This window comes from Pseudochaenichthys georgianus, chromosome 2, assembly GCF_902827115.2.
Source record: "Pseudochaenichthys georgianus chromosome 2, fPseGeo1.2, whole genome shotgun sequence".
NCBI lineage: Eukaryota > Metazoa > Chordata > Actinopteri > Perciformes > Channichthyidae > Pseudochaenichthys > Pseudochaenichthys georgianus.
The window spans coordinates 4514731-4540865 of NC_047504.1; the positions used below are offsets into that span (position 1 = coordinate 4514731).

The following is a 26135-nucleotide window of genomic DNA, read 5'->3' on the forward strand; positions in this document are numbered from 1 at the left end:
TGTGAGGGCGTCAGGGCATTCACCACTGCAACCCAGATGCAGGTCCATGAGTCAGGTTTGTAGGTCTCCCAATCAGGAGTGTTGGGGGCATCTCCAGATGGTCTGGTAGGGTCTTCCGCTGTGCTGGAGGTAAAGTGTCCCTACGGAGCCAGGGAAATGACAATTAGTGAAGCATTGCAAATCAAGTGCTTCTGTGTCAGTAAGGAGGGAGAAACATTCAGCCTGCGTGAGGAGCATCCTTACTGGCACCAAGTGCAAGGTCAGCTTCACCTCACTGCAAGAGAGACTTGCTACTTTGTGGTCTGGACTACGAAAGACAGTATCATCATGCAGATAGCCCGAGATGACAATTGGCAGCCTAACCTGTTGGCTCTTGAGGACTTTTTCAAGGCCCACATGCTTCCAAAGCTGGCACTGCCGGAATAATCACCTTTGTCACTGTTGTGGTTATTTTCTGAAAAAGACAGAAAAACAAAAAGGCATATTAATTGACTTGTTCTGAGTTCAGAGAGCACTGCTGTTAAAATTAAAAAATTTTTTTAGAGAAAACTCATCTTCAGGATATTATGGTTCCCCTTTGAAGATCTTTCTTGTAGCTGCTGCGATCCTTGTTTGAGTCGTTCATATGTTCGATGAAAAAGATCATAAATCTATCATTTTCAAATATAGTAATTTTAAGAAATTGTGAATCGTTTTTAATTTACATTTACTCACCTTTGCAATGTTGTGGTTGTTAGAGTGTTAGGTTTCTGACTACAGAGAATAACATATTTACAAAATAATATTTCTTAATAAAAGAAGGCAGTCCGTGCAGAAAACTATTGTGGTTTCTTGATTCAAGCCTGCCTCTGAATCACAAATCACAAAGCATTCTTTGGAGTTACGTTTTTGATAGAGAAAGACAGAAAACAAACCTACCCGAGCCTACCCGAGAGGCCAGACTTTTCAAAGTAAAAAGACAGTTTAAAGATTTATATTTGCAGATATTATCAGCACATCTGAGTCAAATTAACAAGTGTATTAAACAGAACCTAAATAAAAGAAATAAAATGCACCCAGTTTAAAGACATTGTTTGAGTTTAATGATGAACTCAAAATGTAAAACAAAGTATAATAATAATAATAATAATAATACATTTTATTTATATAGCGCTTTTCTACAACTCAAAGACGCTTGATGAGGGAGGGTAGAGAAACATGGACAGGCAAACAAATAAATATAGTAAGATAAAATAAACAGAAAAGTCAGTCAAGAGGTTTTGATTGAGAGGGGGGAGGGGGGCTTACAGAGTTGAAAAGATGTGTATGAAACATATGTGTTTACATGTGAAAAGACACTATTTTTCTGTCACCTCTTTTATGAGAGGACGTTGGAAGTTCACTAGTGCGCAACATACCTGCACCAGTTTATCTGCGAAGGGCCTCAGGTGAGATGGAATGAACTTTAGGATCCTAAATTCTTTCAAACGAGCATTTGCTCTCGACGTGAATCCGATAAGCTTTGTAGCCTGTGCTTCGCTGTGTGTCAGTTGGCCATGACAGAGGAATGGGGGAATGTTGACGGTGACTCCTTCAGGAAGAATGTTCTGGATTAAGAATCCCTTGTCAGCCAATATCAGATCTCCAGGTTTGAAATGGTGAAGAACACCAGAATCCCGTACTATTTCTTTGTCACTTGTTGATCCTGGGTATAGTTTGCTGCAGTATGTGATCACAGCATGTGGTGCTACCCCCAGCAGTAGTTTGAAGGAGTGCATGCCACGGTAAGCAGAGGAGGTCTCTTTCTGGATATCCATTTGCTTGGGGATAGCAATTTTGATGTCCGTACAATCCACTATCATTCTGCAGTTTTGGATGTGCCGAAATGAAGAAGGCAAGCTGGTTTTATTTTTCTCCCGGCTGGGAACAGTACTCATTATGTCCTTAAAAAGTAATTTATGGAGAACCTCTATAAATGTTACAATCACATTTCTGACAGTGCTTTCACCGCAGTGAAAGAGTGCAGCCAGATGAAGGTGTGTGTAATTATGACGCAGTTTCATGGGTCATGAAAACTTGGTCTTCAAGACTCAGTGCTTTGGGGAACCAACCTTCTGGGTATGTAATGGAACCCTCAAAACGAGCAACATACTCACACACAGCACTGAATGTGTCTCTATCTGGCAATCCTGTCTCCATCTGAAGAACCTTTTCACTCAGCTGAGAGGCAGAGTACTTGTCACGGCAGTAACTCTGCTTTGCCTTGGACTCCTCTAGCTGGATCTCTAGCTGCATTATGTGTCTTTGCTGAGATTGACGTTTTTCTTCTACCGTGGTTGCTTTCTCCTCTGCATTCTCAGATAGTGGTTGAGGATCTTCATTAGCAGCCGCCTGTGTTGATGGACCTGCTTCCTCCTCAGTCATTAGACATGTAGCTTCTTCCTCCATTCCATCAATTATCCCTCTCAGACAGTAGGAATGCTCTTCTACATTCTGTGCTTTAAAGGAAACAGGCCTTTTTCTCTTTTGTAAAAGAAAATGACAGCTGCAGATGCGGGAACAGGCATTGGGCTTCCTGTCAGCTCGTCTGTTGGGAAGATATACAATATTAGTTTCATGGAAGTCACACCGTCACATATAAGAGCATTAAGACATACAGTACATAGGCTAAAACAAAACATCTAAAGATATAACCTTGCACTTTGATAAGTCTCGTGAACATTTTCACTATTTTGACATTTGTATAGATCAAAATTGAACTAAAAGAAATAAATGGTAGATTAATCCATATTGAAAATAGGTGTCAGCTGCTACACTAATTATAATAGTTAGATTTCTTAATTAAGATATATAGAAATGTTTATTGATTGGGATAAACCCCTTGAGATGCACCATCTCGTTTTCAAAGGGGTCCCGACAACAGCAACAACTTACAGACATACATAAACAAAAAGACAAAATGCAAAACATGACACACAAGACAAACCACATTCTGTTAAGTAAAATTCAAGCAATGCACACAATCATTACAATTTGAGACAGTCAAGCAAATCAGTTTCATCAATATCAGTTTCATTAATAACAAGTACAGACCAGTTGAAAGTGAGATGATAATGCATGTTTAAACATACCCAATGATGCAAAAGATCTAATGGCAGCAGGTAAAGTATTCCAGTCTGTTGGGGCTTTGAACATGAACGCTCTTCTGCCAATCAATTTTCTTTGCAGAGGGAACAGAGAAATAAATCTGAACAGAATGTCTAACTTGATGATTTGGTGATAATATATTACTTTATTGATCCCAATTTGGGAAATGTTTGTGTTGCAGCAGCATAAAAAGAAAATATAAGTTATTATATATACAAAACTATGTGTGTATTGAATATAAATGTAAAATGTACATGTGATTTTACGTCCAAGAGAAGCTATGGAGCAGAGTTGTGTATTGAGTTCAATATGTCAAAACTGATTTCCCTGACTACAATCTTTAGTTACATGGTGAAACGTTATGCTGCTTATACTAATTAGACTTATCATATAAGCGACACAGGTTTTTAATAGGATTTATTCATTATCTTTACTTATGTTGCGGTCTTTTCAGCAGCGCCATCTCTAAAACGGCGATACAGTCACTACCCATCATTTGAATTTCACCGTGACATGGACAAAAATGTAACGTCAGCTTACCTCATGGCAAGAATCCAGACTCTCCTTTGGAAAACATTGGCCGGGAAACGATTCTTTCACACACACATACGGGTATTGGGCCGAGGGTGACACCGTACTTCCGGTATCCGCCATTTCACGCGAGGTGCAAGCAGAATATCATAGTCTATTGCCTTAATCAATATAGTCAACTCTAAAATACCACATATATGCATTGGCATGATAATATTATTGTGACAAGTGGGGTATTCACCTGGTGTTTCCAGAAGATAGATGTAGATGCTGCCAAAATCGACAAAGGCCACTTTCGAGGGTCGTTTTTCCATACGTCTGCAGGCAGTCTGTAAGGGCAATCCGACAACCCACACAGCTCTAGTTTACGCTGGTAACAACCTAGAGCACACCCCTCAAGTCCAGAGATGTCATCCGAAGACATGCAGCGATTTCTTCGGTCGTTAATTCAGAAAAAAAATCTAGTGCGCTCTGCCTGGCTACGTTAGCTAGCTGTTTATATTTGCACCTCCAGGATATTTGCACCTCCAGGAAAATGGCGTATTTATATATATATATATATATGGCGCGCGTTGCATTGTGGGTAGCTCGTGACGTCACTGTGTGTGAAAGAATAGAACGAGCACGTTTCATGCGAAGACCTGTGGCTGCAACCCGGAGCAAAGCAACAAACCATTGCGTAGCTAACTAGTAGCGCTAGCTTTAGCTAGCTTTAGCTAGCTTTAGCTAGCTTTAGCTAACGTTAGCTAACGAAACAAACTGCCGAGTAAACTTGGAAAACACTGGTAATTAATTATTCTATAATTTGTAAAACTACGGTGTTAAAAAAATATACAGATTCTAATGGTCAGATATATAGATATACAGATACTAGAGATACTACAGATACTAGAGATAGACAGGTACTTGCTCTCAAGCAGAACACGGGGGAAAACAAACTTAGCTGGAGTGTTTACGTGTTCGGCGTAATGACGTACAACGGCCTCGACAATTTCTGTAGTCCTATTCAGCCACTCGGTAACAACCATTGTTTTTCAGACACGTAAACTCTTCAAAAATCACCAGTGGGGTCACTGCTGATGTATTTAATGTCGTAGAACAAAACGTGATTTATCTCTTAAATTTGTGTCAACCACAGACCTTATTTCGAGATATTTTCCAAAACCTTATGGATAAAATGCATTGCTTTTTTGACGAAGGAACCGGAAGTGCTAAAAATGCTAACTTACTTCCGGGTTTTAGGACGCGTCACTGCGGTTCTCTATATGGTCGGTGTTAACATTAGCATGGCTAACACTTACACCTAACCTGTAGGCCTACTGGAGAGCATGTGTGTGAAGAAGCAGGAAATAAAAAGGATCTCACCTTGTGGTATAACCGGCAAGAGAGAAAGCCTTTGAGCTCCAGACTGTTTCAGAGAGAATCCTTGATAATCCATGATATGGCGTTTCATCACGGCAGTATTTAGTTTAGACAGTAGCTGCCGGGTCCCGCATGAGCTCAGCCGCCTCCTTTTTTATTTTGATCAATTTCTATTTATTTTTAAAAGCTTTATACCCCAAATCAGCACTTTTGAAACAGGAAGTGAAATAGAGGGATATGAGGCATGGCTAGAATGGGTGATCGGTTTGGTATTTTGAGCAAAACACTTCACAGACATGTTTTTTATATATTTGTATATATCTGAGACCTATGCTATTGCCTAAAAATAGCATGATAGGTGCAATTTAAAGAAAATAATTGCAAATTATCTGGTTCTTAAAGCTTGTACAGTAAGCTCTGTGTACTATTTGCATTTGAGTCTATTCAGAGTTGAAGGGGGGAAACTAGTACTAGTGAGCTTTCCGACTGTCAGTTAGATCAAGAGCCGGTCAGCAGCTGGAAGAAGGAAGAAGGAAGAAGGAGGCCAGCCTTTAAAAAAGAGCTTAGTTCAGCTGGTATAAGCAGGAATTTCCACAAATACTACAGTCTCTCTTGGTGTTGCTTTGTGTTTTCTGCCCATAGTTTTCATTCTCTAACAATTCTCTTACAACGTTCTGAATCTTGTTATGTATGACCTTTAAACAGTAGTGTTTGGTGGGCCTTGGGATTAGTTACCAGGCATGACCTACCTTCAACAATGCTGGCCTTAGGATGGGATCGTTGTTGCATGTCAGGACTGGACTTCACCCTGTGAAATATATGGAAAATGGCAAAAATAAAATGTCAGTCGAGTTGCAGTTCAATGCTAGTCCAAAATAACATCACGAAACCTTGTGGACATTATTAACAACAATTAATTAATTATTGCGTTATGGGCAAACACTTCCAACTACAAATTCTAATCAGTTCATCCATGACATTTGTGCCAAACTTGAAGAAACACCCTCAAGGCGTTCTTGAGATATGGTGTTCACCAAGCAGTCCGCAGCACATGGTCCCTGAAAACACAATGCCTCTGGCCATGGCTGTCACAGGCATAGGCATGAAAAAGAGGTGATTGTAGTCCAAGCACATTTGTCTCTAGACCAGGGCTGTCCAAACATACAGAAAAACATAAGAAGGGCTGGGCCACTCACTAGAGGTCAGTTATATTGCCTCATAAGTTAAGTTATAAGTTGGAGAATTCAATCCGATGTAGGTAAATTATTCTTGATACTTGAAAATGCTTCACAGCTCTCCAGAGGGTTTCAGTTATTGTGTTAGAAGCTCATTCCTTAAAGGTCCCATGTCATGGCCATTTCCACTGATCATAATTCCATTGTTGAGGTCTACTAGAATAGATTTATATTGTGCAATTTTCCAAACTCACATTGGTTTCTCAAACAGCATCTCTGTAAACTACGTGTATTCACTGAATTTCACTCTCTGCCTTTAACGGCTCGTTGTAGCTCCAATAGCTCCAGCCCCCACCCTCCCTGTGAGCACAGTGTGCTCCGATTGGTTGGGAGCTCCGTGGAGGTGTGGTTTCCTTGTTTAGCGATACACAGCGAAACACAGCCAAACTCACCCTGAGCACACACAAAGTCACAGCCGAAGTAAAAACAATAAGTGTGGCTTGATATTGAGTAAGAAAAAGGTTGATAAACGCTGTGAGAATGGGTCTGCAGAGAGAATTTCGCCGCGATCCCAACTGTCTGTTATCAGCCTGCAGCCAGGGAGGAGAGATCAGCAGAGCTGCTTGCATTGAGTGTGTGAGGAAGTCCGTGGATTGGTCAATTTGGACCAATCAGCGGGGGCTTAACGTAACGGCTCCGCGGACGTAACGTAACGGCTCCACGGATTGGTCCATTTGGTTCCAGGTAACGCATGACATCATGAGTTACCCGGAAGAATCAATGGACAGTGACGTATCTCCAACGAGGCGTTTTGGGGAGGTATTTTCTGTGTTAGAGTTGTACTCGCTACAGGGTGTACTTTGAGGGTTTTGACTCTGCAGACCGTTTACATGCATAAAAACCTTCATAACACACAAGGGGACGGGTACTAACTGGAGAAGCATGACATGGGACCTTTAAAACAGAAGCCTCAGATTGCTTATCATAAGAGGAAATAGGAAGGGTATATTTCAAGATTGTTATGGAAATAAGTTATTGGGGCTTTTTTCTTATCAGCTTAGATTTGTTAGAAAATGTTTCCAACTTTAATTGACTGAATTTATTTGAAAATTGGGCGATTTAACACATGAATACTGTGTAATATATTTGAACATATATATTTAAGAAGTGCAATATAAGGCAAGCAGAAGTTTAATTTGTGGGCCATGTTTCATTATACTTTTTGAATTAGCTGAGGGCCGATTCAAAATGGTCTGCGGGCAGTAGTTTGGACACCCCTGCTCTAGATGGCTTCACCAATAAGTAATTCAGCCCCTGAAGGACAGCATGTCTGATTCTGCCTTTGCAGTGAACCCAGAATCATCGTAATTCTTGATGTGAAAATTGTTCATTTAAATTCTACAAATATCAGCCTAGCATGTAAAATCCATATCAATCAAAGCTCCCTGTGATCTGAGAATCTCATGAGCAAGGCCTTCCATCAGCCAATCAATACACAGGATCATCTTGACCGTCCTCACTCATTTAACCTGTTTGGCAAACTCATCTATTCTTTGCAAACTCATCCGTTAGCACACCCCCTTTGGACATATAATACGCCATCCATCCTTCCACTGTCCATCTATGCATCCATCTATCTGTCCCTCGCTCGATAATCATGTGAATAATAGCCCGCTTACTGTTTCGCTGGCAGTTACCAGATCGATGTTGTAATATTCCGCGTGCAGTTGTGTATGTGTGCGGCCTTCGAACACATCCATGTTTGTGTTTTTCTTGCTGATCGTATGATGCAATCACTAACTTACTTCGTGTGTCAGCTCCCCCAGAGGTGCAGTATGAATAATGTATTTTAATTTGCGTGGCTTATAGCAAACTTTTTCAGTACTGTCTGCAAGCACGCCTGGCACCAATAGCACATTAATTCCACTTATAGAGTTGTTTCTGCCTTTTTATGGAAACCTGGGAGAGTTTGGTGTAAGCTGAGAAATAACTGGCGCAGTTTCAGCTGAGGAATGTAAATCTTTCCCCCTGGGTTGAGGTGAGCCGAAAGACCCTCGACTCCAGGCTTCACTCAAAAGCCTGTTATCAAGAAGTGTGGAGTGTTCGCCCGGCTTAATGAACAAGAAAAAGGATTAGAGCTGCTTCCTCCCGAGGAGAGAAGATACAGCGCAGGGGCAAAATGTGAGCATTTAGTCGGTTAGTTGGCTGGTAATTAACTTGGCTCCAACTTTTTCATAATCACAGCAGAATATCCTCCCCTCTAAGAATAGCCTCTCAATACTGCCAGGTTCCAAGGGGGTGAAGCTTTGATCGGCACGGCTGTCAGAAAACTCAACTAGAACATACTTTCTGCAACAATAACAACAACAATAGAGACATGCGTATAATGGGTCCTTTCTGTTCAACATGAGCAGCAGTGTTATTGAAGAGCTGACTGCCTCCTATAGAGCATTGATACATTCTACAGTTGCTGCGGTCCATTTAAATGTGTTAAAGATGTCCATAACTCTTCTTCAGAGGCCAAACAAATTGCTTTATCACTGCCGCTGATCTCTTATCAGTGTTGACTTCCCCTTCCAGTAATAAAACAAATTGTCATGAACCAGGACTGAGGTGCTGAGAGGTTTGATGAATGCAGGTCCTATAATGCTCCTGGACAGGAACATAATACCTCAGACTAGATGCACACTCGTCTTAGAGCTGTCTGCGTATATTTTACTGTGTCATCAATTCAAATCACTGCGGTATCAGTGCCATAGATCACCTGGAAGTACACTTCCTTTCAGTATGAAAGTGCACAAACTCCGAGCGATCAGTCTTTATAAGTCTAGTAGGGATTGAAAACATCGCTCATTTGCAGACGTGGCTTTTTTGTTTCACACAGGATGCGACGTCTAATAGGGCTCTCTGGGCTAATCTATCGCCTCTTTTTCATGTATCCTGCATTGAAATATTGCATTTTAATGTGTGTTCTGCTAAAAAATAATGACTTATTTGATATGCCTGTTCAAAATTGTCTTTTAAAAATAACAGAATGCAACAAAACTAGGGTCGAAGTTTTACACTAGCTAGTTTCAGTGACGTTGATAGGTTTTCCATTAAGAGTTCTGCAGGGATACATATATTTGTGTAGGCTGACCTGGGATTTGGCACTTCCATGTTCTGTTCTGCAGGATAATATTTACATATTATTGAAGCATAAATGCAATTGCCATAAGTAAAATGCTAACGTAAGGCTGTAAACAAACTACATCACTGTCACAATCGAGCTGAGGACCAAAGTGCAGAACACGGGAAACCAGGGATAGTCGGTAATCAGCTTTATTGATGGCAATAGGCTGGTAGGAGACAAAACGGCAGATAGTAGGCAAAGGGCTGGTCGGGGACAGGCGAGGGTTCCAGGAGAAAGCAGGACGGGAGTCGCAGGTACAGCACGGGTCAGGGAGCAGGCGAGGCAGGCTGGTCAGGGACAGGCAGGGTCGAAACCGGGAGAGCAATCTGAAGGGTAATGCGGGAAAGAGTGGCATGCTGCAAAGTACGATCTGGCACTGAGGTGAAAGTGAAGTGGGCCTAAATACTAATGGAGCTGATGGGTGCAACAGAGTGAGAGAGAGACAGGGTGTGACTACCAGGTGACTAAGGAAAGTTAATGCAGAAAATAGGTGAGTGAGAAAGCAAACTGTGACAATCACGGTTGTTTGGCTTTGCGTCACCACCACTAAGCTAAAGGTGGCTAATGTTTGGTGTGGTTGCCATTTAGTAGAGTCATTTAGATATACTATCCGTTTCGCCTGTTACCAGTCTTTATGCTAAGCTAAATAATCTTGTGGCTGTAGCTTCATATTTACCTGATACACATAAACTACTAGTGATCTCCTTGTCCAAACCTCTGAAAGAAGTGAACAAGCTTTTTCACATTCATTAAACAATTCCTTTACAACTTCTTCTAAGCAAGGCCTTTAAAAGTGTTTCTTTAATAATACATTTACCTACAATTGTTTGTAATGCTCTCTGTATAATTCCCTGTCTTTTAATCCTGCAGTGTGTCTGTTTGCTTTGTAAAGCACTTTACAAAAGTGCTGTATAAATAATGCTTTTTGTCTTTCATCTTCTACTCATTATTTGTATTGTTCCTTTGAGGAAAAGACAAACCATTCGTACCTTTCTGCGTTCGGCATTTTCACAATCTGTGTAAGCCGGCGCTGCGGCTGGGCATGACCGTCTTCAAGCATCAACAAAAGAAAACCCCCAGTGTGTGATTTGGTCTTTCTCTGTGTCTGTGCCTGTGCTCAGCACTTGAAAGAGACGTGTGGGTGTGCGAGACTTATTGTGCAGGACTCATACAGTGCCGGTGCACTGTTGAGATCCGCATCTGTTGACTGTGCCACCCACCTCCTTCTGCTCAGCCCGAGCTGGAGCTGGCTATTTTAGTTGATTGGTATCGGACAGGATTGTGTCATGGAAAATTCCGGAAGGCTTTACTGCTGTGTAGATAGTGAAGGCTCTTTGACCAAAATAGAAAAAATGTGTTCCAGTATGGAGCATTTTAACAACCCATTCTGCCTGTTAATGTAATCCCCAAGCCTGTTTTTCAGATTTCAGGCTCGAAAATGACATTCCCAGAACAAATGACCATATCTTCCCTTCTAAAAGGGTTAAATTAATAATCTTTTTTCTCATAGTAATGATAAACCTGTGAGTTGGATGTAGAAAAGTCAGAATCAATATAGATGTTTTTTATTTTAAAGAAAATTCAGATTGAACATGGTAAAAAAACTGTAAATTATAGTGTCCGTCCAAGAAATATGTTGTACTGAGAGTGAAAACTACCCTTGGATGATGGGTTAGTAGACTAAAAGCTTTAGGAATCCAAAGTACAACATATAATAAGTACCCTGTATCAAGATCGATGCAAAACAAGTGATATTTGACCTTTTTAGACAGATTTAGCACAAAAAAACCTCTTCTGGGGCCATTTGTTTGTTTGTTTGTAGCCTTTATTTAACCAGGTGAAGCCCCTTGAGATCAAAAGATCTCTTTTTCAAGGGTGACCTGCAATTTGGGTGGATTTTACTTATCTCTGGCCCCCCTTCTTCGATTTTGACATGTGACATCTCTTTCTGACCGTTAGAGCGAATAGGGAAATCGACCCGCACACACTCATGTTCCATCTTTGCGCATTCAATCTTGCTAAAGAGCGTAGGAATGGCCTGCTCTGATATTTTAAAACGGAATTGCAGTTTTATTGCTTATAGATTATCAGAACATTTCAAAGGGGACACAGACACATTGGATATTAACCTACGGATTAACTACAGCATCGTTGTTATCGTTTTAATGCCATTGAAGACCAGTTTTGACCAGACAAAACCAGGGCTGCCAACACTCATGCATTGAGCGTGAGTCACGCAATTAACCCATATCTCACGCGCTCACGCCACACTTGCCTTTCCTCACGCTAAGTTTTCGTCCAAAATAAATGTATACAAAAATAAAGTGAAGGAACAGCAAACCGAGCGGTCTACGAAATGAGACGGTCTTCTGGCTTAGTTCAGTAAAGTTGGAACGATATTGGGAGATTCTGATTTCACGGATCAATAACTCATGAACAAAACGTTATTCAGACACAAATGACGTCTCTTAAGTACCGTGGTAAGGTTGACAACGAATTACAGTCACATTTTGATCAAAAAAAGCCAATACGCGCCGTCTTCCGAGCTGGACACATTACATTGGTCTCTATCTGCAGCCAGAGAAGAAACGAGTGCTCAGGGACCGTCTGCAACGTGCAACTCTGAAAAAAGAGAATACAATAATATTCAATCCCTATTATACAGCTTATTTCTACCAAACTCACTACACACATCAATAGTCTCCTGGTGGTCATACTACAGCAGAGAGTTTGGAAGAATATGCTTTTGAATAATTTTGGGGAATATTTACAATGTAAAATCTTCAATAAATATGGCATCATCTTAAATAACTTTACTATTATACAGTATATTTCTACCAAACTCACTATTTGCATTGTTGTTGTTAGCATCTGGTTAGCTTAACGGATATTAAAAGCTGTTTCTAAAACAAGGAAAAGGAGAGCTCTGTCCTGTCAGACTGAGAGATAACTACAGCTCAGTGATGTAAGGGACTCTGTTTAGATAGTTAACTTTAGTCTAGTTATCTCAGTGGGTCTCAAACGTTTTGGTCACCATTTATGAGAATAAATGAAAAACAGTTATGAAATACTATATGACTGTAAAACAAGGATACAGTTTAAAAGGTGAGTGATTTGTAAAATATCCATAAAGAAAAAGAAAATCTGTTTACCATAAATTCATTTGGCTCTCAAAGTGCACCAGATTGATGCACCAGGTTGATGCATTTAACCCACTTATAAAATAGCACTTTACCTCTGCTTACACCTATATGCCATTTGATATGTTGTGAGCTGATTATCGAGCCTTCATTGTAAGAGTACACTGTGTATGTGCATATTCCACTGTAGCGCCCGGTACATTAATGGGAAACCCTAGTTTGTACATGTTCAATACATTTGTAACACTGTACACATGAACGTTTCTTTTTTCGGTTCACCAAAAAAAATCTCACTCCAAGCTGAACTCGAATGTTGGCAGCCCTGACAAAACCAAGGTAAGCCATGTTAGCGTTGTAGGCTAGCTAGCGCCACATGTTTTGATGTACGTTTTTGTTGATAACGTCACGAGTTTGTATCTTTCAGTGTTTAGGTGAGCACCTTTAGATTCTGTGTCTTTACGATCATAAACGATGTGTTGGATGTGCAGCTAGGATAAGTAATAAGGGAGCTAGGAGTGATTTTCGGTGCAGTAATAGGTTAGCATTTTTCGCTCGGGGCTAATTCAGAGGCTCACTGTTAGCATTGTGTGTTTTTTTTAAATGAAAAAGATCAGTTAAATTAGTTTTTCCCGTTATATGGATATAACATATTCATACTTTATTAAATATTAAGGTTCCTTAGACGTTGTTTCCTGCAAATGACGCGATTTCGGCACCGGAACCGGGTCCGTGGGGCTTAAGAGGGGTTAAGCCATTAAATTGACCATTAGTTGTTACCAGTGCTGACAATTATCACTGAATTACTTTAATACTAAAAGAAAATAGGAGTTTGTTCTATGAGTCGATTTATCGATAATCATTGGCATTCTCATTATCTGTGATTCACGACATCAGAGATAGACATAGCTTTGGAGATTGTTATGTTACAATTTAAAATGACCATGCTGAGATTTCAATTAGTTAAGCATTCAGGCGGTACTTTTTCTGAGGCAAACTGAAATCAACTGAACAATGTTGGTAAACGTGCTATATCATATAACTTTAGTCGTCTTCACCTCATAGATCATCAGTGCCTCACATCGCTCTCTGGATGTTAGGATTCACAATTTGAAAACTCCAAGTTTAAAGCCAGTGAATTTGGTTCGATGCAGTATCCTGTCAGGTTTCATGTAAGTGGAGCAGCAATCCAAAAAAAGTGCCTTCTCACAAAGAGCTGAAATGCTTTTAATAATTCACAGCAGAGTCTCTGTCTCAGTTTGGGTCTGCTCACGGAGCATAAAAGGCATTCAGACGTCTTTTCGCGATGATGACGTTCTCTTTGTTCTGGAGTATCCCTAGTAGTCAGCTCCTTTGTTCTGTAGGAGCATGAATATGATGAAGCCGTTCTATATCTGACTCTACATCAAATTCTCACATTTCCCTTTCTTTTCGTAGTTACACATTTTGCAGTTGACAATATATCCTTACTCTTTTAGCTTCTGATAACAAGGCTTATCATAATGAAAAGGATTGGTTTGCAGGAAAGACCACCGCCAAAGGCTGATCCAGGGAGTGCATTGTTCTGTATAGTCATAGACCACTCAAATAGTTAATATGGCTGCTGTAGATTGAGTCGCAGCATGAACATAGGAGTATGCATTATGACTTCCTTACTTGAATGGTAATGCAAAGGTATGGTTTGTGAAGGACATCTGCTTTCCATTGTAAAAGAACAAGGGCTGGGGATTCATATGTGTTTGCTTTTCATGGTGCCGGTCTGACGGAGAATAAGTGTGCTGATGTATTCCCGGGGGCTGCTGCAGGTATGGGTTTATAAATGCTATTTGTCTCAGCCGGCCTCACCCTCAGACGAAAGGCTGGCTTTCCCCTTCTGCAGACTATGCATATTCATACATGCAAATAAAAATTGGCCTTGTCTCTGAAGGAATTTAACTTGCACTGAACCCTATGGAGCAGTGTCCTTGGATAATTACAAAGGTGCTAACCCTATTGTGGGAAATAGATTTAATATTCCAAATGCCTTGAACTGTGTTGAATAGTTTAAGCCTGATTGACATGGCGGTGTTATTTGCGGTATTTGACAAACATTTCTTATATGGTAAGGGTGTGTTCATTGTCTTTGAAAGTCAATGTGGCTACTCTATTTGAGCTTTCGTCAATTAGGCTTTACTGTATCTTTTGATATGTGTTACTGTGCAAATGTTTTCACAGCTAATATTTTGCAAGGTTGACTTGAGATGTTCGGATGCACTATGTGCACAATGTGTAACGTGGCAGATTTAATTATCTTTAGACACGGCCACGCCTCATGGCTGCCGATTTAGAAGTCCTCAATAGACTACCAGAACAATTCTCTAATCGTTTTTCTTGTTGTCTTTTCTTTCCTGCAGGGATCTCAGTTAGCATCTCCACCTTTAGCCTTATGGCCATTGCCATCGAGAGATACAGCGCCATCTGTAACCCGCTGAAGTCTCGCTCGTGGCAGACCCGGTCCCACGCCTACCGCGTCATCGCTGCCACGTGGGTGGTGTCGCTAATACTCATGGTGCCCTACCCAGTGTTCAGTGCCATCAAGACTTTCCCGAAAAGCAATGGTACTGTTGGCCACATGTGTCGCCTGTTTTGGCCAAGCGGGGCCTCTGAGCAGACGTGGTAAGTACTGGTGGGACTACTTTCTGGCAGGAATAGGTACATTAATCAGCTAGACAAATTTTTTTAAATTTGATTTTAATTATAAACATCTGTTTATTTAGTGGAAGTGCCTCTATAATCTCAACAGGGCAGAGTCAGTAAGAAATGAATAGACTGAATCACTTGCTGAATTGAAAACAATCCGCTTGCCTCTGGCTCCAAATGTGTGAAAACAATCTAAATGCAATGAAATTGTGTAATTATCATGTGCATCGTCAAGCAGAAAGTTGCTTCATATTTTAGAGCTGTGAAATCACACCACATTTACACTGATTGCTCACAGTGGGAACATAGATTGCTTGCTGATTTGGTCATTTGGATAAAACTGTTAAAATTTCCTCCACAGACTTTCAGAAGGGCAGTAAATTGAAACCGTGTTTGTATTACCATGTGAGTTTGCATCGGTGCTAGGTATATATTCGTTTTGGGGAATTTTGGAACTTAATACATTAGTCAATTCAAATGGTATTGCAGTTAAAGGAAAGTGTTGTGTCAGAGCTAAGTGACGTAGCAACTTCTTGCAGAGCTTGTCAGTTAGCTACTATAGCTTGACACTTTTAAAGGTCAGCATTGTAAAGATGGGATTTGTTTATTATTTATTCCAATGAATAGACTTTGCCTCAAAAAAAATCATGATGTGACTGGACCTTTAGGATTTATCCCTCTAACTATCCAAGTAGAAATATGCCAGGGGGCGGGCAGAGTCTAGCTAATGATGGATAAAAGAGTTCTTAAGTCTTGTCCTGTAATGCTTTGACCCCTGGGCTAAAGCTGTAAAGGTGGTTTCTGGGAGATGAATTAATAATTAGGAGGTGACCAGGCAGTAAAAAACAAAGCCATTATTTAGCATGGGCAAACACATAAAAAGCAGAGTCAATGGTACGGAAAATAGAGATATCGTTAGACTAAGATACTGTAGATAATGTCTGTGTCTGTGATATGCCATCATTTTAAATTAACATGATCATTTCCCTGTTCCTCGCTGCACAATAAAAAAGGCAGAAGAGTTAAGCTTGGGCAAAAGGCCAGGAGATAAACGTTTATTGCTGCTACAGTCTGGATTGCTCGGCGTTAGGAAAGCCATCCATCGTTCTACATGCCCTCTGAGGACCGATGCATGCTGCTTTGTGGCTCAAACCCCCCAAGTAGATGGATACACAGCCAAAGACAAGATTTCTTAGAGCATCATGGGAAATACTGCTCAGGGATGTTCCTAGATCTGTCCATAAAAAACATTCAGGATTCCGCAATTAAAATGAAGAAAGAAGCCGAACATGACAGAGCCTTGTACATCTCTCTACTTTGACAGCCTTTTGTGGTCCAACGCTCTCTTTTCTCTGACTCGCTATCAAACTGTAAATCTTCTCGGGGAAAGATGAGACTGTGGGAGTCCAGTTAATGAGTCTGCTCGGTGAAGAGGAGGAGGAGAGCATCTGGGCTCAGAAGTCAATAGTCCAGATGTGTCGCTAAGCATCAAGACCTTTCCATTTTTAATTTACAGTTCAATTTTTACCCATCATGGCTGTATTTTACTTGAGTCTTGGATTGAAGAGACATAACACCTTTTCCATCTACCTCTTGCTCTATGGAAATGACACCTCTTGTTTTACCTAATGAAGCCGTGCACCGACTCACTTGGGCATCAATTTATAGTCTGAGATGAGCACATTATTCAAGAGCCATGAAGTGCTTAATGATCCAATTTTGTCAATTTAATGATTTTCGATTGTTGTAATCATTCATATGCATGGTGTGCATTGACGATTTCACGCACACTGGAGTTAACATTAAAATGATCATAGCAGCAGAGGTACTCCGGAGGGAGGAATTATCGTATTCATTGAGGCAAATCTCACTAGGTAATAACAACATATTCATTTGACCAGATGTCATTTTGCATACAAAATAAAAAACTGGCTCACTATATGATTCCAATAGAGAGCCACAGTGACTGTCACGGTTATTTTGTTATGTCACGTTTTTAGTTTTGTGTGTCCTAGGTTTGGGTTTATTTTGCTGTTCGGTTCTCCCTGTCTCCCTCGTGTAATGTCTGGTCCCTCTCTCTGTGTTTTCCCCTGTCGTTAGTTTCCCTGGTGTGTCTAGTTTTCTGATTGTGTTCACCTGTGGCCCTTGTGTTTCTCCTCCCCTGCCCGGCTGTTTCTCGTCTTGTGATTACCCCTCCCTGTATTTAGTCTTGTTTGTGACTGAGTTCACCGGTGAGTGTTCTGTTTTGTCCACGTTATTTTTCAATATCCTTGAAATAAAGGTTAATCTGAGTTATCTGCATTTGCGTCCTGCTTCCTTCACTCAACCGTAAGAGTGACGCGTCCTAATCATAAATCTAATCGGACAGAAGCAAAATGCTAACGTTATGCTATAAACGAACTGCAGCAGGGTCGCTGCTTCAACGTCACGCCAACTTAAGATCCATATTCAAAAATACAGATTCAAAATGGTACAAGTTGAAGCGTTTGTTTTAGCAGTTTCCAGGGGGGTATACTACGAATCTAGTTCAACCTATCCTGGATATGTTTTGAGTTATCCTGTTGACTTAATCCAAAACAAAGCCACTCTCGCTAAACTGTCCTACAACGCTGGCTATCAACTCGTTCGCTCAAGCCAGCCGTGCCCTATCTAGTTAGGTGCGCGTTCACATAAAAGGGGTGGTATCTGGAGCATTCGACCAATCACAAACATGGAGAAGCGTACTCACAGCGCAGCGTCATACTTCCTGAATGAAAAGTCAACTATAATATTAGACATATGAAGAAGTTAAACTTTAAACATCCATGACTTAAACACTTGATACAGGATCAAAGCCACAGAGCTGCACCTGCAAGGTGAATACAGCTGGGAACAGAACACGTGTTTGAATGCGTACATTAACAGGTTTATGATATCACTGCCCGTCTAAAACACGATCTGACTTCAATTACATTTGTCTCGAGTGTTTCGTCAACTTAATGTGTTGCTTAAAATAATACTTCTGCATCCAGTCTGTGACACTGTGAGTGTTGCACGGCCAGATACGGCTCAGCTGACTCAGATAAGGACATGTATGATATATTATGATGTGATATGATGATAATGGGACACATCGACGTCTGCACTCACAGTGCCGCTGACTGTAGGCTACGTAATGTTACTTTGATCCGGTTACTTATGTTGTGGCAGATATTTAATTAAGCTTTCTTAACATAATAGTATAATAGTTATAATAGTCAGACTGCTCTGAAGATGGGAGCTGATGTTCTATTCATTTTCACGTTCACACAGTCGCTGATTTTGGCCGGGCGTCTTTCCTGCAACCGCAGTTTAAACTGTATTTCCTCCGCACACTGAGCTCTGATTGGTCAGCAGGCGGTGCTTTCGCTGAGTTGATCTCTTATCCTGGAACCTATCCTGCTTCGGAGCACAAACTAGGTTCCAGGATAAGTCACCATGGAGATCTAGCCCGCTAAAAGGTTAACCAGCTTCGTAGTACCGGAAATCCCAGAAGTTATCTTGCTAAACGAAAATCCTGCTTCGTAGTATACCCCCCAGGAGGCAGGTACTTGCTTTCAAGCAGCACACGGAAAACAAACTTAGCTGGAGTGTTTACGTGTTCGGTGTAATGACGTACAACGGCCTCGACAACTTGTGTAGTCCTATTCAGCCACTTGGTAACAACCATCGTTTTTCAGACACGTCAACTCTTCAGAAATCACGAGTGGGGTCACTGCTGATGTATTTAATGTCGTAAAACAAAACGTGATTTGTCTCTGCAATGTGTCTCAACCACAGACCTTATTTCCAGCTATTTTCCTAAACCCTACAGAGAGACTGCATTGCTTTTTGGCGAAGGAACCGGAAGTGGTAACATGCTAACTTACTTCCGGGTTCTAGGACGCGTCACTGTGGCACTCTATTGGGTGCACAATTAAGCTTATGAAATATATTTTAAAAATATATAAATAATACAAATATTTGAAGTAAGAGGTCTGTGCTTTACTGATTGAGTCTGATGTTTTAGGAGAATATTAACAAAATTATCTTTTTACATCAAAAAATGCATAAAATGTTGCAGGGCTTTTTAAACAAGTAATTGCTGTAGACTTTTTCTCAGGCTTTGTACAGCCCTCTAAACACCTCCAAGAAATGGGGAAGACAGTCTGTAGCCTGAGAGTCTAAATCCAGGGTAAAGGATTCAAAAGATTGGACGGACGTATAATGATGTCAATGTAAAGGGAAGAATCGGGCTCATCATACAAAATCTCATGGTAATCCAACTAATCAAAGTATAATAACAAATGCAACTTGGTACCAAACAAAACTACGTTAAAATTGCTATTATGTAGGTTACATACAAAACAATTAAAATTGCATATTTTCCAGCTAAGAATTACACAAAACTCTGCAAAGTTATACAATGATCCACTCCCCTCATCTCCCCACAACAGGATGTGTTTGTAGTGTCAGGCATATGCATATTATTTCCTTTGATTATGAATCTAAACCCAACACACCTTCCCTGTTGATAATCATGCAGATTTCAGGTGATTTGGAAACAGTCCACAGATTTGAATATTCATGCCGTCCATCTGGGCTTCCCTCTGAGACAAAACAAGCTCAGATATCCACCATACCCTTCTGGTTTTACTCCTACATGTTTACTTCCTGACAGCTTTTGTCAAACACATTTTCCACAGTATCAAACAGCTATCTGATGAGAGGCTTTGACTGAATGCGGAGTGAAAGAGAGGGGCTGAGAGTTCAGAGGGTTGTCCAGGAAGACATTAAAATATCAGAGACATCCGTGCGTTTGAGATTATGACGGATCAAAGTGGAGATGTGTCTGGTAAAGATTTATTCCGATCAAAGTGACACCTGTACAGGTTCTTTAGCGTATTCATTCATGGGTTACTCTTTATAGTTTTTCCCTGATACATAATGGTGATGCTCCCTTCAGTTCACTTTCACTTAAAGGTTTCATCCGTTTGATGCGTATAGGACACACATTTAGCTGTTCTCGGCTCAGATGCAGAACATGTATTTGTGTCTCATTTAAGGCACAACAGTTTGACACCTTTTCCTACAAGAAATGTTAAATCACAACCTAAAAAATCTCAAATCTGAATATCCAAATGAATAAAAAATGAACAAATATCTGGCCAATTATCTTCTGGCCCTAATAGAGTATGTACTTGTATATGTTTAATAAGTCATGCATTGCCCTTAACAGCATATTTAAAGTGTTAGATGTCGCATACAGAATATTTGCAGAGTGGTTTCTGCAGTCAATTACTGACAAAGGCTCTGAGCCCTTTGAATTGTGGACACTCTTGAAAAACTCTCCTCAGTCAATATTTGCTTCAGTTTCCATGCACTTAACTCACTTCACTTCTTTTGCTTTGAGGTGCCATCAATCCAGGCCCTCGAGAGCACCATGATCATTATTTTCTTTCTGTGGCAGAAAACAATTGAACATTTATGATCGGAAAACAGCCGAGTACACAGCCTGGAGCAGCATGAACATCTCTCAATTGTCCAAATATGTCATACTTAACAATGTCATTACAGAAACATCTTCTGGTGATATCTCCTGTTATGTATAGTCATGTGTGACGTCTGAGGACAGTCTTTCTATTAGGGATGCCAGCGATTATTCAATTATTCGAATATTCGTTACAGTCTCCATAATCGAATATTATTTTTAAAAATCGATTTTATTTATATATATTTTTTTTTTATGTTTTTTTTTTTTTCTGGCTTAGTTTCAACCAAAACGGTCGAATAATCGATTATTATTCGCCAGGGCTGCCGAATAATAAGTCAGTTTCTGGCAACCCTACTTTCTATATGTGTCAATATGCACTGTTCCTGTGTAAACTGCCAATATGTTAAGGGAAGGTTGTGTTGAAAGCTTTCTGTCAGTCAAACAGGATGGCTAACACTTTCTTAGAGAACGTAGTGTTTTGAACGTTAACACCTGCAGTCGCTAACTGGTCCAACTGGCCCGCATCACGTTGCAAACTATGAAGACCTGATGTAGTCTCGTGTTTGGAGGGCATGAACGAAACTTAATGTTTGTGTGCGCGTACACAATGTGCCTGGTCACATGTGCAAAATAAATTAGGGCAGCATTTCACCCTTTTTTCTCGATCCATACAATATAAATGTACGGACATTAAAAAAAAAAAAATCAAGAATGGATTTAAAGCAGGGCAAAAATATGCAGTAAAAGGAAAAATCAAATATAGAGTAGGAAGGTTAAACCACAGGACGCTGAAGAGTTTGATAACCCGCTGGTAAAGGGGCAGAACTGGCCTGGGATACTGCAGTACCTTTTGCCAGACACCACGGGGGTAAATGGGGCTGTGGGGAGGGGTCAACCATCTGCAAGACCCCCAGCAGCCCCAACATAGCCAAAGGCATATGAGGAAAGAAAGTGTTTGTTTGGTTTCAGGGGTTGATTGCACACCATCACACCTCTGAGTTATGTTTCTCTTTTCCACTCTGGCTGTCTTTCAGGTATGTGCTGCTGCTGTTCACTCTGTTCTTCATCCCGGGAGTTGTGATGATTGTAGCCTACGGTCTGATCTCCAGAGAGCTCTTCCGAGGCATTCACTTTGAGGGGGGCCAGAACAGAGAGAGCACCCCCGCCGGTGAGATTCATCGCAAATCCAATCCAAACTGCAACCGGCTTTTAGCTTGCATTGATTTAATTTACACTGAGGATGAAAACGTCTTTTACACTTTCATAGATCGGTGATATACAGATGTGAATGACATTCGAAAGCAGGGTCTGGTTAAACATGGCAGCTGCCAGTAATGATAGAACTCCATTAAATACACGTCTGCACCATTCTCAGGCGAGCAAATAATGCAGCATGACTGTGAAAGGACGTTTATTGTTTTGCCTCAAGCAGAGACATACTTACAGGTACCGCACCTGTCATGTACACAAATAGACTTCTTCTCAGTTGTCATTTTTATGTGTTTGACATTTTCTGCAGCCTTACAGCTAGTATTTCCATTAATTAAGGACACATATCTTCATTATAGCTGAAATAGGGTGCCTTAAGGTGAATTATAACTGCTGTCGTAACTGTTTCCATGGTTGAGACGATCTTAAATAGCCTTCGGTAGCAGCTGCTATCTACGGCTTAACATGGTGTTGTATTTCTTTGTTGTCCAGCAAATGGGGAACTTTTATCTTTGGTATTTAGGCAGTGTTTTGTTCTTGTTGTAATTAATCCTCTCATTTATAACGATCATTATTTGATGTGTTAAAGGGAAAGTTTGGATGTTTTGAAGTGGGGTCGAATGAGGTACTAATCCATAGTTAATCTATTTCCTTCACCATGCTATGTTTAGAATATTTACACCGCTTAACCTTGCAGTCACAGCCCTTTGGCACAAGAGACTAAAGCTTTTATTTATGCTTTCTTTTTAATCCACCAGCCTCCACTGAAAAGAACACCGCTGCCTTGATGAGTTAGTTTGTTTGTGTTATAGTTTGAATTTGCATTTTAAAGGGTTAGTTTGGATTAACTAGAGGCACACAATAACAACAAATTAGTGTTTTTGTCAATCCAGTATGATGGCTTTGAAGAGAGGACTGTAAACAGAAAGTTCCTCACCTTTAGGACAGGTCTGACAGAAAGGTGAAGCAGTGCAAATATGGTGAATACAGTGTATTCTTACATTGATCTGGATTTATTAGCTGGCCCTTTATTTCAGGTGGCTAAAATCTATTCCTCCACAGCAGCACATGGCTAACCATTGTGTTGCTCCACCTGTCGGTTTCTCCAAACTGGAAGTGAACGGAGGTCCAAAGACGGACTCTCCAAATGTCACTTAAAACACTGAACACTGAACTATCCCTTTAATTCTTGGTAACCCTATGTTGAAATCCACCCAAAGCTCTTCAAATGTAAACTTTTTGATCCTCCACAGCCCAGAAGAACGGTGTAGGAAAGACGGTTGCAGTATCCAACGATGACGACGACGGTTGCTACATCCAGGTGTCTAAAAAACCCACCTCCGCTGTGGAGCTCCCCACTCTCTCCGCCGCCCAGGCCAAATCTGAGCGCGCCCGGAAAAACACCTCGGAGGCCAAGCTGCAGGCCAAGAAGCGAGTCATCCGCATGCTGATGGTGATCGTGGCGCTCTTCTTCATCTGCTGGATGCCGCTGTACTCGGCCAACACCTGGAAGGCATTCGACCTGAAGTCAGCCTTCAAAGCCCTCTCAGGGGCGCCCATCTCCTTCATCCAACTGCTGTCCTACTCCTCCGCCTGCGTCAACCCCGTCATTTACTGCTTCATGAACATGCGATTCCGCAAGGCCCTGTTGTCCACCTTCGCCTGCTGCTGCCGCAACCGGCTCTGCCGCTGGTGGTGCAAGAAGAAAGAGGGAGGAGACGACGGCATCAACGCCACCTCCATGGGCACGTCCATGGCTACCTCCATGTCCAAATGTAGCTACACCACCGTCTGCACCACCGCCACCTGCTGAGCCTCAAGCAAAGCTGGGTGTTTGCATCAGTCCGTGTCAGGAGGCAGGGGTTACTGTGTGCACCATCTGTTTTCTCCAACCTTCATCTTAATATGATATGAGTCATTCTCTCAGTAATGTCCCTGCCCTGGTTTATGAAGCTTTTTCGCAACGGTCTCCTTCAAGTTCTGCGTGCATGGTTGCAGAATGTGAGGCCAATCGGTTTAGTGACATTATTTGTCTTCTGTTTAATCAGCAGCATCCGCTTTGTTGCATCCCGAAGAGAACATCAAGTGCCTGTGCTCTTTGTGTGGCTTGGTTTGTCATGGCAGTTTGTTTACTGGCTGACGGACATTTTAGCGACGTTGAAAAATGGGAATCCTGTGTACTTGTAAATACTGTCTTTATGTTCTTACTGTGCCAAAGGTATATTATTGATGGAGACATACTGTTGAACAAGGAGGACTCATTACCTCAGTAAAGAATCAGTATGGATTTCATTTCATTTTGTGTTTAATGTGTTCGATCTTTAGTCATTCAGGGCATCTCTCGCAGTTATCAGAATTATTCCACGAAAGGCCACTCTGAAAATCGTTGGGTTCTTAGTAATCAGTCTATTATACCAAACATTTCAAAAGGGAACAGTGGCTGCAATTTATTCAGGACACACTTCCTGCTTAGCTCTGACTTAGTGTTTTGCTTTTATTGAGTTATGTTTCATCACTTCTTGTGTGTACAGCATATTTTCTGCTTACGCCAACATGTGCAGCGCCGCTTCTCGGTTCACTTTGAAAAGGAAGGTTCACGATAAACATCTAAGGGCTGTAGCCTTTTTCTTGGTACAGCACAAATGAGAATGTTTTGAATCTGGCAAATGTCTTGCGTTGCACCACCCTGCAGCATGGAACGTCAAAGTAAAGTCTCCTGTTCGACTGCTACACATGTCTGTTGAATACTGATGAAGACATTACCTTCAGGATTTGAGTTGTTACGCATAGTCAATCTATGAAAGGTTGATTGCACTTGCCCGTTGCTCCAGTCTGCCGCTGCTGCACATGGCACGGAGAAGTGCTTAAGTCAGACTCACCTTTTCTGTTCAATTATCTCTGCGGTGTCTTTTAAGAACCAGCGCTGCGTTCCGCTGCAGTGCTGCCAATTACTCTGAACATTACCTAAGTACAAAGAGCCCGTTTCCAGGCGTAGACTAACGAGGTGTTTCTCAGGGACCCTCTCCTCTCCTGCAAAACTCATGGCTATGTCTTCAGAAAACTGATGATACTAGCCCCTCTGACGCTGCACATCTGAGCCTTTCAAATCGTTAACAACAACAACATAAATAGCATCTTTCATTCGAGACAAGGAACTCAACCTGAGCTACTGTACAGTTGAAAAGAGTTGTTTGTCAAAAATGTCACTTGTTAGACGCTTTTATCCAAAGTGACTCACATACTCAACACTGAGGACAATCCCCACAGGAGCAATTTGGGGTGAAGTGTCTCAGGGACACAACGACATGATGACTGCAGTGGGGTTTGAACCTGTGACTCCCTGATCCGAACACCAACGCTCAACCCACTGCGCCACACGCCCCCTGTATAATAATAGAAATACAGCGATTACAATAAAAGTGAAAGCAGTAAAGGCAAATGATAGACAGTCTTTTTACGAGACAAACCATTTGAGCCCATTCGCTTACTTGCTGAGTGTGCTAACTATGAAGTAACAGCCAGCAGCTGGTTAGCTTAGCTTAGCATAAAGATCTGGTTTGCTGAATCAAGCATTCAAATAACATGGAAAGTAGGATTAGCTAATTAAGCTTACCGCTGTCTGCAATATTAAGATAGTGTTGTTTTGTATCATGATTTCTAGGTCCATAAGCAAGCAGTTGATATTATTTTAAAAACAGGACATGTTGTTCTCGATGAAACTACAAATGACTCATTACCTAATTTGAATTCAGTGAATTCGGCCAAAATATGGCCATGATGCTGTTGCAGTGAACACTTTCACATTGTATACATAAAGAAGACTCTGAATGTTACCGCCACAACTCAAAAATATAATAAATGTAATGGGCTGTTGTTTCATCACTTTTAAGTGTGCCCCTCTTCTTTTTGTCCTCCATCACCGAGCATTCACGTCCCTGCAGCCCCCCACCCACACACCCACCTCCCTCCTGTGTATCCCCGTCAATGCAGAGGCGTATGAATACATCAATGGGAATGGCGTGTGGGTGACAGCTTAGATTAGCAGGCGCCCAGCGCTGTCCGAGAGCAGTTTACAGGCGGTGGCAGAGGGGGCAGGAGGGCAATTGGCACTTAAAAATCCTACATGAAGGCTGACTGTAAACACCTCATCTGGCGGCCTGCACTCCATGTGCGCTTTTGAAATTAAGGCAGGAGGCAATTTCCATATCTTTGTGAGCCAGCCTCGTGAATTTAGTCAGGATTTTCTTTCACTA

General features: G+C 41.2%; 1 protein-coding gene across 1 annotated transcript in view; it reads left to right on the forward strand.

The window, feature by feature from the left end:
- Positions 1–25771, forward strand: part of LOC117457002 (cholecystokinin receptor-like) — a 48717-nt gene extending 22946 nt beyond the window's left edge. The window contains exons 3-5 of the mRNA XM_034096876.2: positions 14897–15158; positions 21708–21841; positions 23136–25771. Coding sequence (XP_033952767.1) covers positions 14897–15158; positions 21708–21841; positions 23136–23695 — 956 coding nt within the window. The 3' untranslated portion in view covers positions 23696–25771. The remainder of the gene's footprint in view (positions 1–14896; positions 15159–21707; positions 21842–23135) is intronic.
- Positions 25772–26135: the final 364 nt, after the last annotated feature.